This window comes from Chaetomium strumarium (assembly GCF_033439665.1).
Source record: "Chaetomium strumarium strain CBS 333.67 chromosome Unknown B0T15scaffold_5, whole genome shotgun sequence".
In the NCBI taxonomy this organism is placed as follows: domain Eukaryota; kingdom Fungi; phylum Ascomycota; class Sordariomycetes; order Sordariales; family Chaetomiaceae; genus Chaetomium; species Chaetomium strumarium.
In genome coordinates, this window is record NW_026944433.1 from 1,825,527 (window position 1) to 1,837,982 (window position 12,456).

The 12,456-nt window shown below is 56.6% G+C and overlaps 3 protein-coding genes across 3 annotated transcripts; 2 read left to right on the plus strand and 1 right to left on the minus strand.

Moving 5' to 3' along the window:
* Positions 1-528: 528 nt before the first annotated feature.
* Positions 529-7,311, minus strand: B0T15DRAFT_400110 (alpha-glucan branching enzyme; the record flags this gene model as incomplete). Its single annotated transcript, XM_062865041.1, has 13 exons — positions 529-1,223; positions 1,284-1,327; positions 3,067-3,541; positions 3,673-3,754; positions 3,810-3,910; positions 3,985-4,139; positions 4,682-4,701; positions 5,052-5,655; positions 5,708-6,043; positions 6,107-6,798; positions 6,859-6,974; positions 7,033-7,132; positions 7,183-7,311. Coding segments are annotated over 13 exons (3,549 nt in total), but the record flags the coding sequence as incomplete, so codon positions are not given.
* A 780-nt stretch (positions 7,312-8,091) lies between these two features.
* On the plus strand, positions 8,092-10,517 carry B0T15DRAFT_536532 (P-loop containing nucleoside triphosphate hydrolase protein). The gene is made up of 3 exons (XM_062869557.1): positions 8,092-8,831; positions 8,913-9,090; positions 9,145-10,517. Exons 1-3 carry the CDS (start codon positions 8,384-8,386, stop codon positions 10,235-10,237), a joined length of 1,719 nt encoding a protein of 572 aa, XP_062720232.1. The 5' UTR covers positions 8,092-8,383; the 3' UTR covers positions 10,238-10,517.
* A 144-nt stretch (positions 10,518-10,661) lies between these two features.
* Positions 10,662-12,314, plus strand: B0T15DRAFT_568293 (WD40-repeat-containing domain protein; the record flags this gene model as incomplete). Its single annotated transcript, XM_062870754.1, has 2 exons — positions 10,662-10,671; positions 10,981-12,314. The coding sequence occupies 2 exons, from the start codon at positions 10,662-10,664 to the stop codon at positions 12,312-12,314; spliced, it is 1,344 nt and encodes a 447-aa protein (XP_062720233.1).
* Between the last annotated feature and the right edge of the window lie 142 nt (positions 12,315-12,456).

Here is a 12,456-nt window from a genome sequence, read left to right on the forward strand (position 1 = left end):
ATCAATATCTCCTCCGGGATTTCAAATGTGACAGCTCAAGCTTCCCCGCAAACCGCTTGAAGCCGCAGGGCCTGACTGGTGGAGATTCTTGAAAAGGCCTGAACTGCCGTCGTCTCTCCGTCATCTATGGAAGTAAAGGGGAGGGCTGATGAGGCGGCTAAAAGATTGAATATGTCGGAGGGTAAACCACCTGTGATGCCACTCTGCTTAAAACACCCCATTGGATACCGCCAAGCCATCTGACAATCGTTTTCATAACCGCGCACCATTTGGTCAACCGCAGCCAGAACTGGCGCCGACAAAAGCCTCGCATGATCCCGGACTACAAGCGGTGGACCAAGAATCTCTCAACTCAATCAAGACTTCCAATCACGCCCATCAACAGCCGGACATAGGACACAGGAAATTTGATTGATACACAGCTCACAAAAGAGACTTGACTGAGCTAGCAAGGGGGAAAGTCGCCGGAAACCGTTTCGCTTCTATACACAGGTCACCGATTCCTTCCCGGTTTTACCGATCACCCAATTAAGAGCTCTTCTCGAGCTCCGCCAGAATCTTCTCACCCTTCTCCCGCGCCGACGCGAAGTCACCAACCATGTAGAAAGCACCCTCGGGCAGGTCGTCACCCTCGCCGTTGAGGATAGCCTTGAACGAGGCGATCGTGTCCTTGAGGTCGACCAGCTTACCCTCGATACCAGTGAAGACCTGGGCCACAGTGAAGGGCTGGCTCAGGAAACGCTGGATCTTACGGGCGCGCTCGACGGTAAGCTTGTCGGCTTCCGACAGCTCGTCCATACCCAGAATGGCAATGATATCCTGCAGCGACTTGTACTCCTGGAGGATCTGCTGGACGCGCGTGGCAACCTCGTAGTGCTCCTGGCCGACAATGCGGGGGTCGAGCATACGCGACTTGGAGTCAAGCGGGTCGACGGCGGGGTAGATACCCAACTCGGAGATACCACGGGACAGCACAGTGGTGGCGTCCAAGTGAGCGAAGGTGGTGGCGGGCGCAGGATCCGTCAGATCATCAGCAGGCACGTACACGGCCTGGACCGAGGTAATGGAACCCTTCTTGGTGGTGGTGATACGCTCCTGCATACCACCCATGTCGACGGCGAGAGTGGGCTGGTAACCGACGGCAGACGGGATACGACCCAGAAGGGCAGACACCTCGGAACCGGCCTGGGTGAAACGGAAGATGTTGTCGATGAAGAGAAGCACTGCACCCCGGTCAGCAAAGCTTATCCCCCTTTCCGGATTTGTTGAGAGAATGCACTCACCATCCTGTCCCTCGACATCGCGGAAGTACTCAGCGACCGTAAGTCTGTTGATGGGTGATATAAAGTCAGCATCACTGTCGGAGACTAGATCCGAATAGATTTAGGTATTGATGATCGTGATATCTCGGCCGCGTCACTTGTCGCAGGCCAACTTCGAGCAAGAGAGGTATTGATGATCGTGAGGTGAGGTGGGCGTCACTCGACGCAGATCATCCGCGAGGAAAGCTACAGCGCCGACTTCAACTGCGCGAGCTTCTTCTGATGCCGGGGGTCTGGTTGTGCCTGGTCAAAGACCAGTCGTTCAGAAATGGCTTGTCACAGGCAGCAAAGTAGTGCTTCTTGGCGGCAACGGCCTGCGCGCGCGCCTCAGCGCGGGCGGCAGCGTACTTCGACGGCGGGGGTTTTGATGATGCCAGCAGCGCGATCTTTGTGGGCTTGGGTGAGGAGATGCTTGTCGAGCGCGGCCTGGGATTGCAGAGACATCTGGCAAACAGGGCAGTGAAATCGCTGGGCTGAGATAGCCCTCTCCTTGGTGCTGGCAGCCGTCTGGTTGACTTGCTCCCTGTTCTTATCCGTCCACTCGAGCTTATCCTCGCGGACTTTTTTCATGTACCCCTCTGGGTCCGCTGCACGCTTGGCAGCCCTGTGTCGTTGGCAATTGACGAGGGTCCTCTCAGCTGATCTCTTCTCGCGCGCAGCAGCAGCAATCTCAAGCTGCTCTGGGCTCATCGACAGATCACCCCTGATGGCCTCCATCAGGCAAGATGACTGCAGAGGCGGCCCCAGCTGACAGACTCGCGCGGCCACGACACCAGATGCTCAAACAGCTTGTCTGAGCTCATCTTGGTTATGGCGTGAAACTGCGTGACGAAGTATGACTCGAGGGCGATGAAACGAGCCCGGATTGGCGGTACCATGCCGGCAGAGGGGAGTGGGTTCCAGCATAGCATGCCTTTCGAGGACACGCGGTAGCCCCTCTCGAAGGCAATCCTGACAAACCGAGGTACTTGGGAGTTCCCTGGTGTATACATCTGTATCCTCCTGAGGACGCCATTATTGGCACCGGTTCCCGAGCCAATGTAGAGCTTGCATAGCAAGTCGTCGTGTTCCATCAATATCGTATAGATGGCCCCCAACTTGGCATCTGAGGATGTTGGTGATGGGAGTGACCGAAAGAACTTAACGGAAGGCGGCTGAGACGAGGACAGGACGATGGCAAGCGTTGGCGGAAACGAAAGGGGAGAACAGGCGGATACTCCGTCGTATACGCCGCGCCGCGCTCCGCAAAGAAAGTGCTGAAGACTGGGTTTATCCCCTTCCAGTCTACATGGATAAAGGTATATGCCGCCGTATCGATCCTGCCCTCGAGCTCGCCATCTTCGACGCCCATAAGACCCGTGGCGCTGGCCTGGTCCTGGGATCCGACGAGAAGGGACGATGGATCCATGATGAAGTGAGGTCTCGCAGATAATGCTCAAGACAGGAGCGAGGCGTCGCAGAGCATGCACAGCTCGAACTCGAGCTGGACGAGACACGGGGGATACGACGACGGGGATAGGAAGAGGAGGGGGGAGGACGATCTGCATGCACTCCCATCTTGGGCAATCCCATCTTGGGCGCAGCAGGTGCAACTGGTTTCAATGCAATAACGAGCTAGGTCTAACGGGGAGGAGACGAAAGGGGAAGGGACCATCCAGCAAGGGGAAGGGACCATCCAGCAAGGGGAAGGGACCATCCAGCAAGGGGAAGGGACTATCCAGCAAATGAAGAAAATGCAACTTACCCAGTAAGGGCGACACGGGCACGGGCTCCGGGGGGCTCGTTCATCTGGCCGAAGACAAGCGCGACCTTTGACTCGCCGTCGAGCTGAATGACGGAGGTCTCCTGCATTTCGTGGTACAGATCGTTACCCTCACGGGTACGCTCGCCGACACCAGTGAAGACGGAGTAACCACCGTGAGCCTTGGCGATGTTGTTGATGAGCTCCTGGATGAACACAGTCTTGCCGACACCAGCACCACCGAAGAGGCCGATCTTTCCACCACGGGCGTAGGGGGCGAGCAGATCGACGACCTTGATACCCGTAACCAGAATCTCAGCGGTCGTCGACTGGTCAATGAACTCGGGAGCCTCGGCGTGAATGGGCAACCTCTTGTCAGTCTTGATGGGCCCCCGCTCGTCGATCGGGTCACCAGTGACGTTCATGATACGGCCGAGAGTGGCAGGGCCGACGCTGTATGGAATTTCTGTGTCAGTCGCTGCCCGAGCGTATTACAGGCTGCCCCCAAGCGAGTAGACTCACGGGATGGTGATGGGAGCACCGGCTGCGCATGGTTGTTAGCATCTCTCTGCCCAGGGCGATATGGGTTTGCGTTAGAACGGAACTCACTATCGGAAGCCTTGGCACCACGGACCAGACCCTCGGTACCGTCCATGGCAATACACCTCACGACGTTCTCGCCAAGATGTTGCTATGTCTCAGTTAGTATGTAGTGACGCTGACTGGCCGAAGAAATCAGCACATACGGCGACCTCGAGCACGAGCTTCTGGCCATTGTTGGTAGTCTCAAGAGCATTGAGAATGGGGGGGAGCTTCTCGGTGTCGAACTTGACATCGACGACGGCACCTGTTTGTGTTCCGCGGTTAGCCAAGCAACATAGTTTTCCCGAAGCCGGGGCAACCACGCGGCTCCAAGCTTACCGATGACCTGGTAGATCTTGCCGTCACCAACACCCGCAGTGCTGGCGAACCTGCTGAAGATCGGGGCTCTGAGGCTGAGGCTCGCTGGGCGGACGGCGCGACGAGTCGCCGCCGCGAAGGAAGGACGGGCTGTCCGGGCGAAGGCGGAAATGCCGCTGCGCGCGAGGGCAGAAACTTTGCATCAGTATCAATTGGTCTCAATTGGCGCATCGGATATTCAGAAAATCGAAAATTCGCCGGCAACTCACCTCTTGAACATCGTGACGATGATTAAGGGCGGACTTTGAACGATCTGATGGCAGTGAGGGAGGATGGCTTGGGGAAGAAAACGGGTTGGAAAATCTCTCGATGAGCTTTCGGCTAGGAGCTGCGGAGCTCCACGCTGCACGTGACTCGCTGTTCCAGGAATTGGTGGGCCTGGGCTTTTTGAAGCACGAAAACCGGAAACGTTCCATTCCCGTTTCCATGAACTACCGGGGATGATTCTGTCCGCTGCAAGATCCCCATTCACGTATTTGCATGGCCTACGGAGTACTAGTGCTTCGGTAATCGTCGAAGCTCTTGTATCATGACCTAGCTGGACCCCATGCATTCGGGCAAACTCGATTTAATGGCACGCTCACCCCTCAGTTTTATTTTCCGGGTGCACCGTTGGGCTGTTGCTGTTGAGAGGGCCCTAACCGGGACGTCCCGGGACGGACTTCGAAAAGTTCGAGGCTATCGTCGACGCCGCTTATTGGATGGAAAAGTGACAACTGTCATTTTCCAACCCTCGAATCTGCCTTGGACGTGCAGGACACGATCTCAACCATAGCACAATATACAGCGCAGTCTCACTTATACCACCCCTTTTCTCCCCCACTCCTTCCTTGCCATTGAGCTCATATGCACAACACAAGATCACCGAGCGTGCTCTATCCCCATTTCCTGGCTCTATCCATAGACTTACTTCTGCGAAATGGTCGACTCAAGCGCGAGAACCTAGAAAGAACAGGGTCAGAACAAGCCAAACGATGCATTTGTATAAAGAGCAGACTTACAAAAGCGGTTCTGCAGGGCACGTAGACATGTGTGCAGTTCTTCCTGCCGTTCCACTCAAGCGGCTCCGTGAAGAAGCGGGTGCTCTCATCAAGCCGGCAGAAGCCACCGTGGTCCTTCGTGTCGGTGTCCAGAACAATGCGGTAGGTGCCAGGGACCTCGATGCCAATGCGGTAGTCCGTGAAGCTGTTCGTCGGGTGGAAGTTGAAGACAAAAACCAGCCCGGCGCGCTCAAATACAATGACCTTGTCGCCCTCGTGCTTGAGCGAGATGTAGGCCTGCGGCGCATGCAGCCAGCCGTACTTCTCCTCGCACAGGTTCATGGAGCGGTCAAAGTTGTTGAGGAACTGGTACCGCAGGAGGTGGTCCTCCGTGAGGTTTAGCTGGCGGCGAGCGTACCAAAACGAGTTTTGGTTGCCTTCGCGGGGGAAGTCCAGCCACTCTGGGTGGCCGAACTCGTTGCCCTCGAAGTTAAGCCATCCCTCGCCGCCCAGTCCATGCGTCAGGAGGCGGATCATCTTGTGCAGCGCCATGCCGCGGTCGATCACCGGGGTCAGAGGCGAGAGGACAGACATGTTGGTGTACAATTCAGCGTCGCAGAGGTGCATCATGAGAGTCTTGTCGCCAACGAGTCTGTTCCAGACAGTTAGTCAACTTGCTGCACAGCCGAGACGTAGGAACGTACGCTTGATCGTGACTCTCCGCGTATGCAATCGTCTTTTCTCCGTGACGGCGGTTAGTCAGGGTGAAGCAGATGTTGCCAATGTCCCACTCCTCGTCCTTCTTCTCCTTCAGGATCTTGATCCACATGTCGGGGATGGCCATGGCAAGCCTGTAGTCGAACCCGACACCTCCTAGCGACAGTGGAAGACATAGCGCTGGCATGCCCGAGACGTCCTCGGCAACCGTGATAACGTCCGGATATAGCCCATGGAGCATCTCGTTGGCCAACATGAGGTAGACCACCGCCTCCTCATCGACACTGGCACCAAAATACTCATGGTAGCCGCCGGAAAAGCCACTATCGGTCATTATTAGCTCAGCATACACGTTCGTCTGGGGAGAGCCAGATGGCGACACTTACGTCCCAATGCCGTGATGCAGGTAGAGCATGCTCGTCACTCCGTCAAAGCGAAACCCGTCAAAATGGTACTCGTCCATCCAAAAGCGCAGATTGCTGAGCAGGAACCGCATGACCTCGTGATGGCCATAGTTGAAGAGCCTGCTGTCCCAGAGCTCATGCCTACCCCGCGCGCCCTCGTGGAAATACTGGTGCTCGGTCCCGTCAAACTGGTTCAACCCGTCTAGCACGTTCTTGGATGCATGGCTGTGCACAACATCGAGCAGGACGACCAAGCCCAAGCTGTGCGCCACGTCGACCAGTTCCTTCAGATCCTCGGGCTCGCCGTACCGGCTGCTGGCAGCAAAGAAGTTGTTCACCTGGTAGCCGAAGCTGGCGTAGTAGGCGTGCTCCATGATGGCCATGAGCTGGATTGCGTTGTAGCCCAAGCTCTTGATGCGCGAGAGCATGTTCTTGGTGAATTCCTTGTAAGTAGTGACGCGCAGTTCGGGCGACGAAATACCGACGTGAGCCTCATAGATGCGCAGGCTCGCCGGCCTCTTGGGCCGCTGGTGCTTGAACTTGTACTGGGCTTCAGCCGGGGGGTTCCAGAACCGGGCATCGTACGCCGGTGAGACCGAGAGATCCTGCGTCACGTATTTGATCCATGCTGGGAGCCGATCGACCCATTCCCCTGTCGGTAGCTCGAGTGATATCTGCGGGTGTCAGACTGGGTGTTATGGTGTTGTTGCTGCTGTTGCTGTTGTTGCCCTTACCTTGATCTTGGAATTGTGGGGGATCGCCGGCTTCCCGTCCGCGGCGGGGGGCACCGTGAGCTCGAAAACCCCGTACTCGTTCTTCTTCATAGGATGGGTCTTTCTGTCCCACTGGTCTTGACACTCTCTGTAAGACATGGGTTTAGGGAACAACTCGAGATCTGTGAGACTCACTGAAGTCGCCGATGAGCGAAGCCTGAACCGCATTGGGCGCCCATTCTCTGTAGACAATGGTGCCATCTTCTTTCACGCGCAAACCGAAGAGATCCGTTCCCTGAGAAAGTCAGCGAGGCAAGCTGGGGAACTCGGATGGTGACGGCCGACCTTGCTGAACTTATCAAGGCCCCCTTCCGTCTCGTTGATTCGCTTGATCCATTCCTGCGCCTTGGCATAGCGACTCTTCAACGAGTCCTGGAAGGGGGACAACCATGGATCGAGCTTCACAACTCCTGTTTTTCAAGTCAGTTACCCGCACTAGTCGTCAAGATATCTGCCGTGACGTACCAGTACCGTCCTTAGGAATATCGTCTTCAGCTACACTGCCTCCACCCACCAACGTATTTGACGAGTTCATCGCAGTTGGGTCCATGATGCGATCTTAGTTTACCGGAGGATGGTATGGCTGGTTTCTGTCCGTCGGGAAGTGCTGGATGCTGCAGATTCCGTCTAGATCCAGTCCGCCGAGCTCGGGTTGTAATCCGTGCGATTGATTTCGGCCGCTAGGTAGGTGACTCCGATCCTCAAGTAGAGAATCTCAACAGACGCAAACAATGAGAAGAGGGAATTCACTAGTCGATTACTTTTGCTAGAGGGAAAGAATGCGATTGCTACCCGAAGAGCGGGGGCGGAAATATGGAATTTGACCGTCAACTCGCGTACCTGGAGCTTGCATCAAGTTGGGTGCGAGCTTGGTGAGCTTTAGATGGCACGTCAACGCGAGATTACATCATGGCTCTCCTGCGGTGCGGCCCGATCGATTATTCGGAGCGGACTGGATCTCGTCAGAGGCAGCAGCATTTACTCAGCCACTCCACGCTCGCCTCCAGCGACAACCTGCTGCTTTAGGTGCCCCTTGCGCCGCCGTATGTTGGCAGACCAACTTTCATGTGCCAGCCCCGATGCAGCGCTGTATCGCAGTGATGGACTGAAGGATGCACAGTACCTAGGTAACGTTAATAATAAGCACTGGGTAGCTTGCCAGAAATGGATCCTTGTTTGCGGAGGCGGCGAGAACTATGGCCCGGCGGGGGTCTTCTTGGAGAAGGTCCTGATTCCTGATTGGCTGTGACTGCTGACAGGAAGGGTAGCTGCGGGTTAGCTATTGGACTCCCCGCAATGCCGTCAGGCTTCCCTGTCCTTAGTAGTCACCAGCTTGAACGGTTACGGAGTGGCGTGCTGGACATCTACCTTCCTTACGTTGCCTCACGCCGCTCAGGCTGGTGATACATTACATCCTGAAACGTTCGCCTTCGTGAAGGGATTTGCCTGAGCAATTCCCCGAGCATGACCGACGATAAACTACGACATGGCGGTCCAAATGCGACCCCGAGCGCCGTTGTGCGCAGCTACCCTGAGACTGGTGCGGCTCCGAAATCCGGCTTACTCGACATCAAGCGTTCGCCTCTCAACCCCTCGCCGCCCCAATCACTTTGGTTCTGGGTACACTAGCAGCTATGATCCGGCCCAAGAGACAGGCCGCGGTCCCATCTTCAACAAGCATACCTTTGGCGTCCCCCAGTTTTATCCTCGCGACCTGAAGAGACGAGTAGATGACTACGTCGTGGGCCAGGACCGCGCGAAAAAGACGATATGCTCCGTCATCTTCAACCATTATCAGGGCTTGCGGCGGCGGCAACACTACGAATTTCAAGACCAGCGACTGCGGGAAAAGGTCCAGCGGCAAAAGTATGCCCAAGAGCAGGAGGCCTTCGAGCGCGCCGGTTACAACAGTAGCCGGGTGCATCCGGTGGAAGGTGGGCGGTGGCCCTCGCGTCGTTCTGTATCTGGTGCGGGATCTCGGCGACAACAAGCTGATGATTATCTTTTCCACAAAGACGAGTTTCCCGGACACTACGAGTCTGCCCGTGACCCCATCCCGGACAACCTGCTGGACGCCCCGGCAGACGACTTCTACATCCCAGAAGACTTCTCGGCGCCTGAACGCGTAAAGATAGACAAGAGCAATCTGCTCCTGATTGGGCCAACTGGCGTGGGGAAGACCTACATACTCGAGTGAGTTAACCGGACTCATGTTCCCCTTCCTGCCGTGCTGACCCTTTGCTGCAGAACGTTAAGCAAGAAGCTCAACGTACCATTCACCATTAGTGACTGCAACTCATTCACGCAGGCCGGATACATCGGACAGGACGTCGAATCGTGCATCGAACGACTGCTCATCGAGGCTAATTACGACATCAAGGCTGCTGAGCATGGAATCGTCGTATTAGACGAATTCGACAAGATCGCGAAACGCGAGACAGTCAATGGCCGAGATGTTGGAGGCGAGGGCGTACAGCAAGCGCTGCTGAAGCTCGTGGAAGGGACCAAGGTCACGATTAATATCAAGGACCAGAGATCCTCATCGCGGACTTCAAACAACTCGCCAGGCAGCTACGGGCCGTCAACCCCGACGTCGACGCCACCGTCTGGCAAGGTCGACCAATATACCATCGATACGACTAACATTCTCTTTGTATTTTGCGGGGCTTTCGTTGGGCTGGACAAGATCGTCCTTCGGAGAGTCGCCAAGCCGTCGATCGGTTTCGGTTCCGAGGTCCGTGGCCGCGTCTCTTCCATGTCCGACGCCAAGGACATTCTGCCACCCGAGATGTACAGCCACCTTCCACATCAGCCGGTGTTCAGCAGTGGACGGTCCGTAACCGGATTCACCCCGCTGGACCTAGCCACACCGGCCGACCTACAAGCCTACGGCTTCATTCCCGAATTGATTGGCCGTTTACACAACACCTGCGCACTGACGCCTTTGTCGCTCGATGAGCTCTACCGCATCTTAACAGAGCCTCGCAACAGCCTGGTGGCGCAATATACCGCCCTATTCGAGACATACCCTAGCAAGCTCTTCTTCACCCGCCGGGCGCTGTACGCCCTCGCCGAGCGGGCGGCCAAGAACGAGACGGGGGCGCGCGGGCTCAAGATGGAGATGGAGCGGGTGCTGGCCGAGCCCATGTTCGATGCCCCAACGCCGTACGTGCTTATCACCGAGGGGTGTGTCAATGGCACTGAGAAGGCCAGCTATTGGGGCAAGGACGGCAGGCTAGAGCTTGAGAGGCGGATGCGAGAGGAGGATAAGAAGTTTATCGGTGGAGAGGCGGAAGCGACGTTTGAGCAGTTCCGCGAGGCCGGCTGGAGCGGCGCTTGATTTTTTTCGCGCTACGAGTGGAGTTAGGACGGTACACTGGGTCTAAGCGATTTTGATGAGGCGTTTGGGCAGGCAGGAATTTTTTACGGGTTTGGAATTTCTCATTGGGACATTGCGGATGGTTCCGGCGCATCGCTTGAAGTGCAGTGTTATTTACAGAATAAGCTGCCTCGGGGTTAGTAGTTACAAGATACAGTATGGCAAGGGATGGTCGCAGAAGTAGAAACGCAGTTGATCGGAAATACTACAGACTATTGACTTCTGGACGGTCATCACCCTATTGCTGGCGCCGATCGAAGCTCAATTGATCGCGAAGTCGGGGTAGCTCGCTGGCGGCAGCTGCTGGCCCAGCCTGATTGATCATTGCATCATAATACGGCATGGTGGGGCAGCGGCATCGGAGAAGCAGCCATTGAAAAGTAGTATGAGGGGTTGTGTTTCTGCAACATCCAATTGACCCAGACCTGTAAGATACTACCAGCTAGCAGGACGACACGACAGAGTTTTGAAAATCTATCACCTCCTCGCTGACTTGAGTTTGCCACGCTCTCATATTCAAGCTCAACTCCCGCCACCGGCGCTCTGAACTTCCTAGAATGATACCCCGCCGCAGCAACTGAACCCCTCCGCTTATTATCCTCCAATTCCTTCCCCATTACCAGACACGAACCGAACCCCCTCATTCCCCGACTCGAAAAAAATAGACCAAAACATGTCGACACCTCCACCAGAACCGGCAGCAGCCAGTGCCAAAGCAACAATAACCTCGCTCCCGCCCTTCCAGCCCGACCTGTACCAACGCGCGTGGTCCTCCATCCCACACCCAACCCTTCCCTTGATCGCGACCGCCCACGCCAAATCAGTCACCGTCTTCTCCCTCGTCACCTTCTCCAAGCACAGCGCGCTCACAGGGGGGCACGCCCGCTCCGTACGGACCACGGCGTGGCAGCCGCCGCGGGGCGGGGCAAGCAATGGGCAGAGTAAAAGGAGGTTGGCGCTGGTGACGGGGAGTTTTGACGCTACCGCGGGGATGTGGAGCTATGAGGAAGCAGGTGGCGGTGACGAACCCGCAGGATTGGAGAAAGAGGTGCGGTTCGATCACGATGGTGACCGGGGTGAGGAGGAGGAGGACACTAAAGAGTGGGAGTTCAACCTCGTGCTGGAGGGCCACGAGAACGAGGTCAAGGGCCTGGCGTTCTCACCCGGCGGGCAGTACCTCGCGACCTGCAGCCGGGACAAGTCGGTGTGGATCTGGGAGGACGTCGGGGCGGAGGAGGGCGATGACGAGTGGGAGACGGTCGCGGTGCTGAGCGAGCATGACGGCGATATCAAGGCCGTGGCGTGGTGTCCGTCCGACCTGCCGAATGCGCGGGCCAAGAGGAGGCATTACAGCACGGACGTGCTCGCGAGCGCCAGCTACGATAACACGGTCAGGATATGGCGGGAGGATGCGGACGGGGAGTGGGTGTGTGTGTCGGTGCTGGAGGGTCATGAGGGCACTGTGTGGGGGTTGCAGTGGGAGTGCAATGCGAGGGCGGATGGGCGGTTCCCGAGGTTGATGACATTCTCGGCCGACGGGACGATCAAGCTTTGGACGTTGAGGGAGGAGGAGGAGGAAGAAGAAGAAAAGGGGGTTGAAGACGAGGGCGCGGCGAATCCATTCAGGTCTGGGTTCGGGGGCATCCCAAGCACCATGCGGCGTTCCCTCAGGGAAGAGTGGGATTGCACGGCGGTGCTACCCAAGGTGCACACCAGGGATGTGTACTCTGTGTCCTGGAGCGCTGACACTGGTCTGGTGGCGAGCACCGGCAGCGATGGGGTCATTGCGGTCTATGCTGAGGAAGACACCACCCCGGGGATCGACTCTGGAGCAGAGAACGGCGCATCTGGGCCAAAGACCAACTGGCGGGTGCTGGCCACTGTCTCCAATGCCCATGGACCCTACGAGGTCAATCACATCACATGGTGCAAGCGGTTTGATCCCGGGGCCGAGTGCAGGGGCAAGGAGGAGATGCTCGTCACGACGGGCGATGATGGCGTTGTTCGGCCGTGGCAGGTTAGGATATCACCGTCATAGTAGAAACTTGAAGTTACCTAGACTCAAACCACGTAAGAAACTCTCTACCTAGGTACTGAATTCCAGGTCAAAGCAACGGCACCTCAAGTTTTGTCCTGTATGTATTGTACAATACACGCTGCGTCGGCTCGAGGCCGAATAC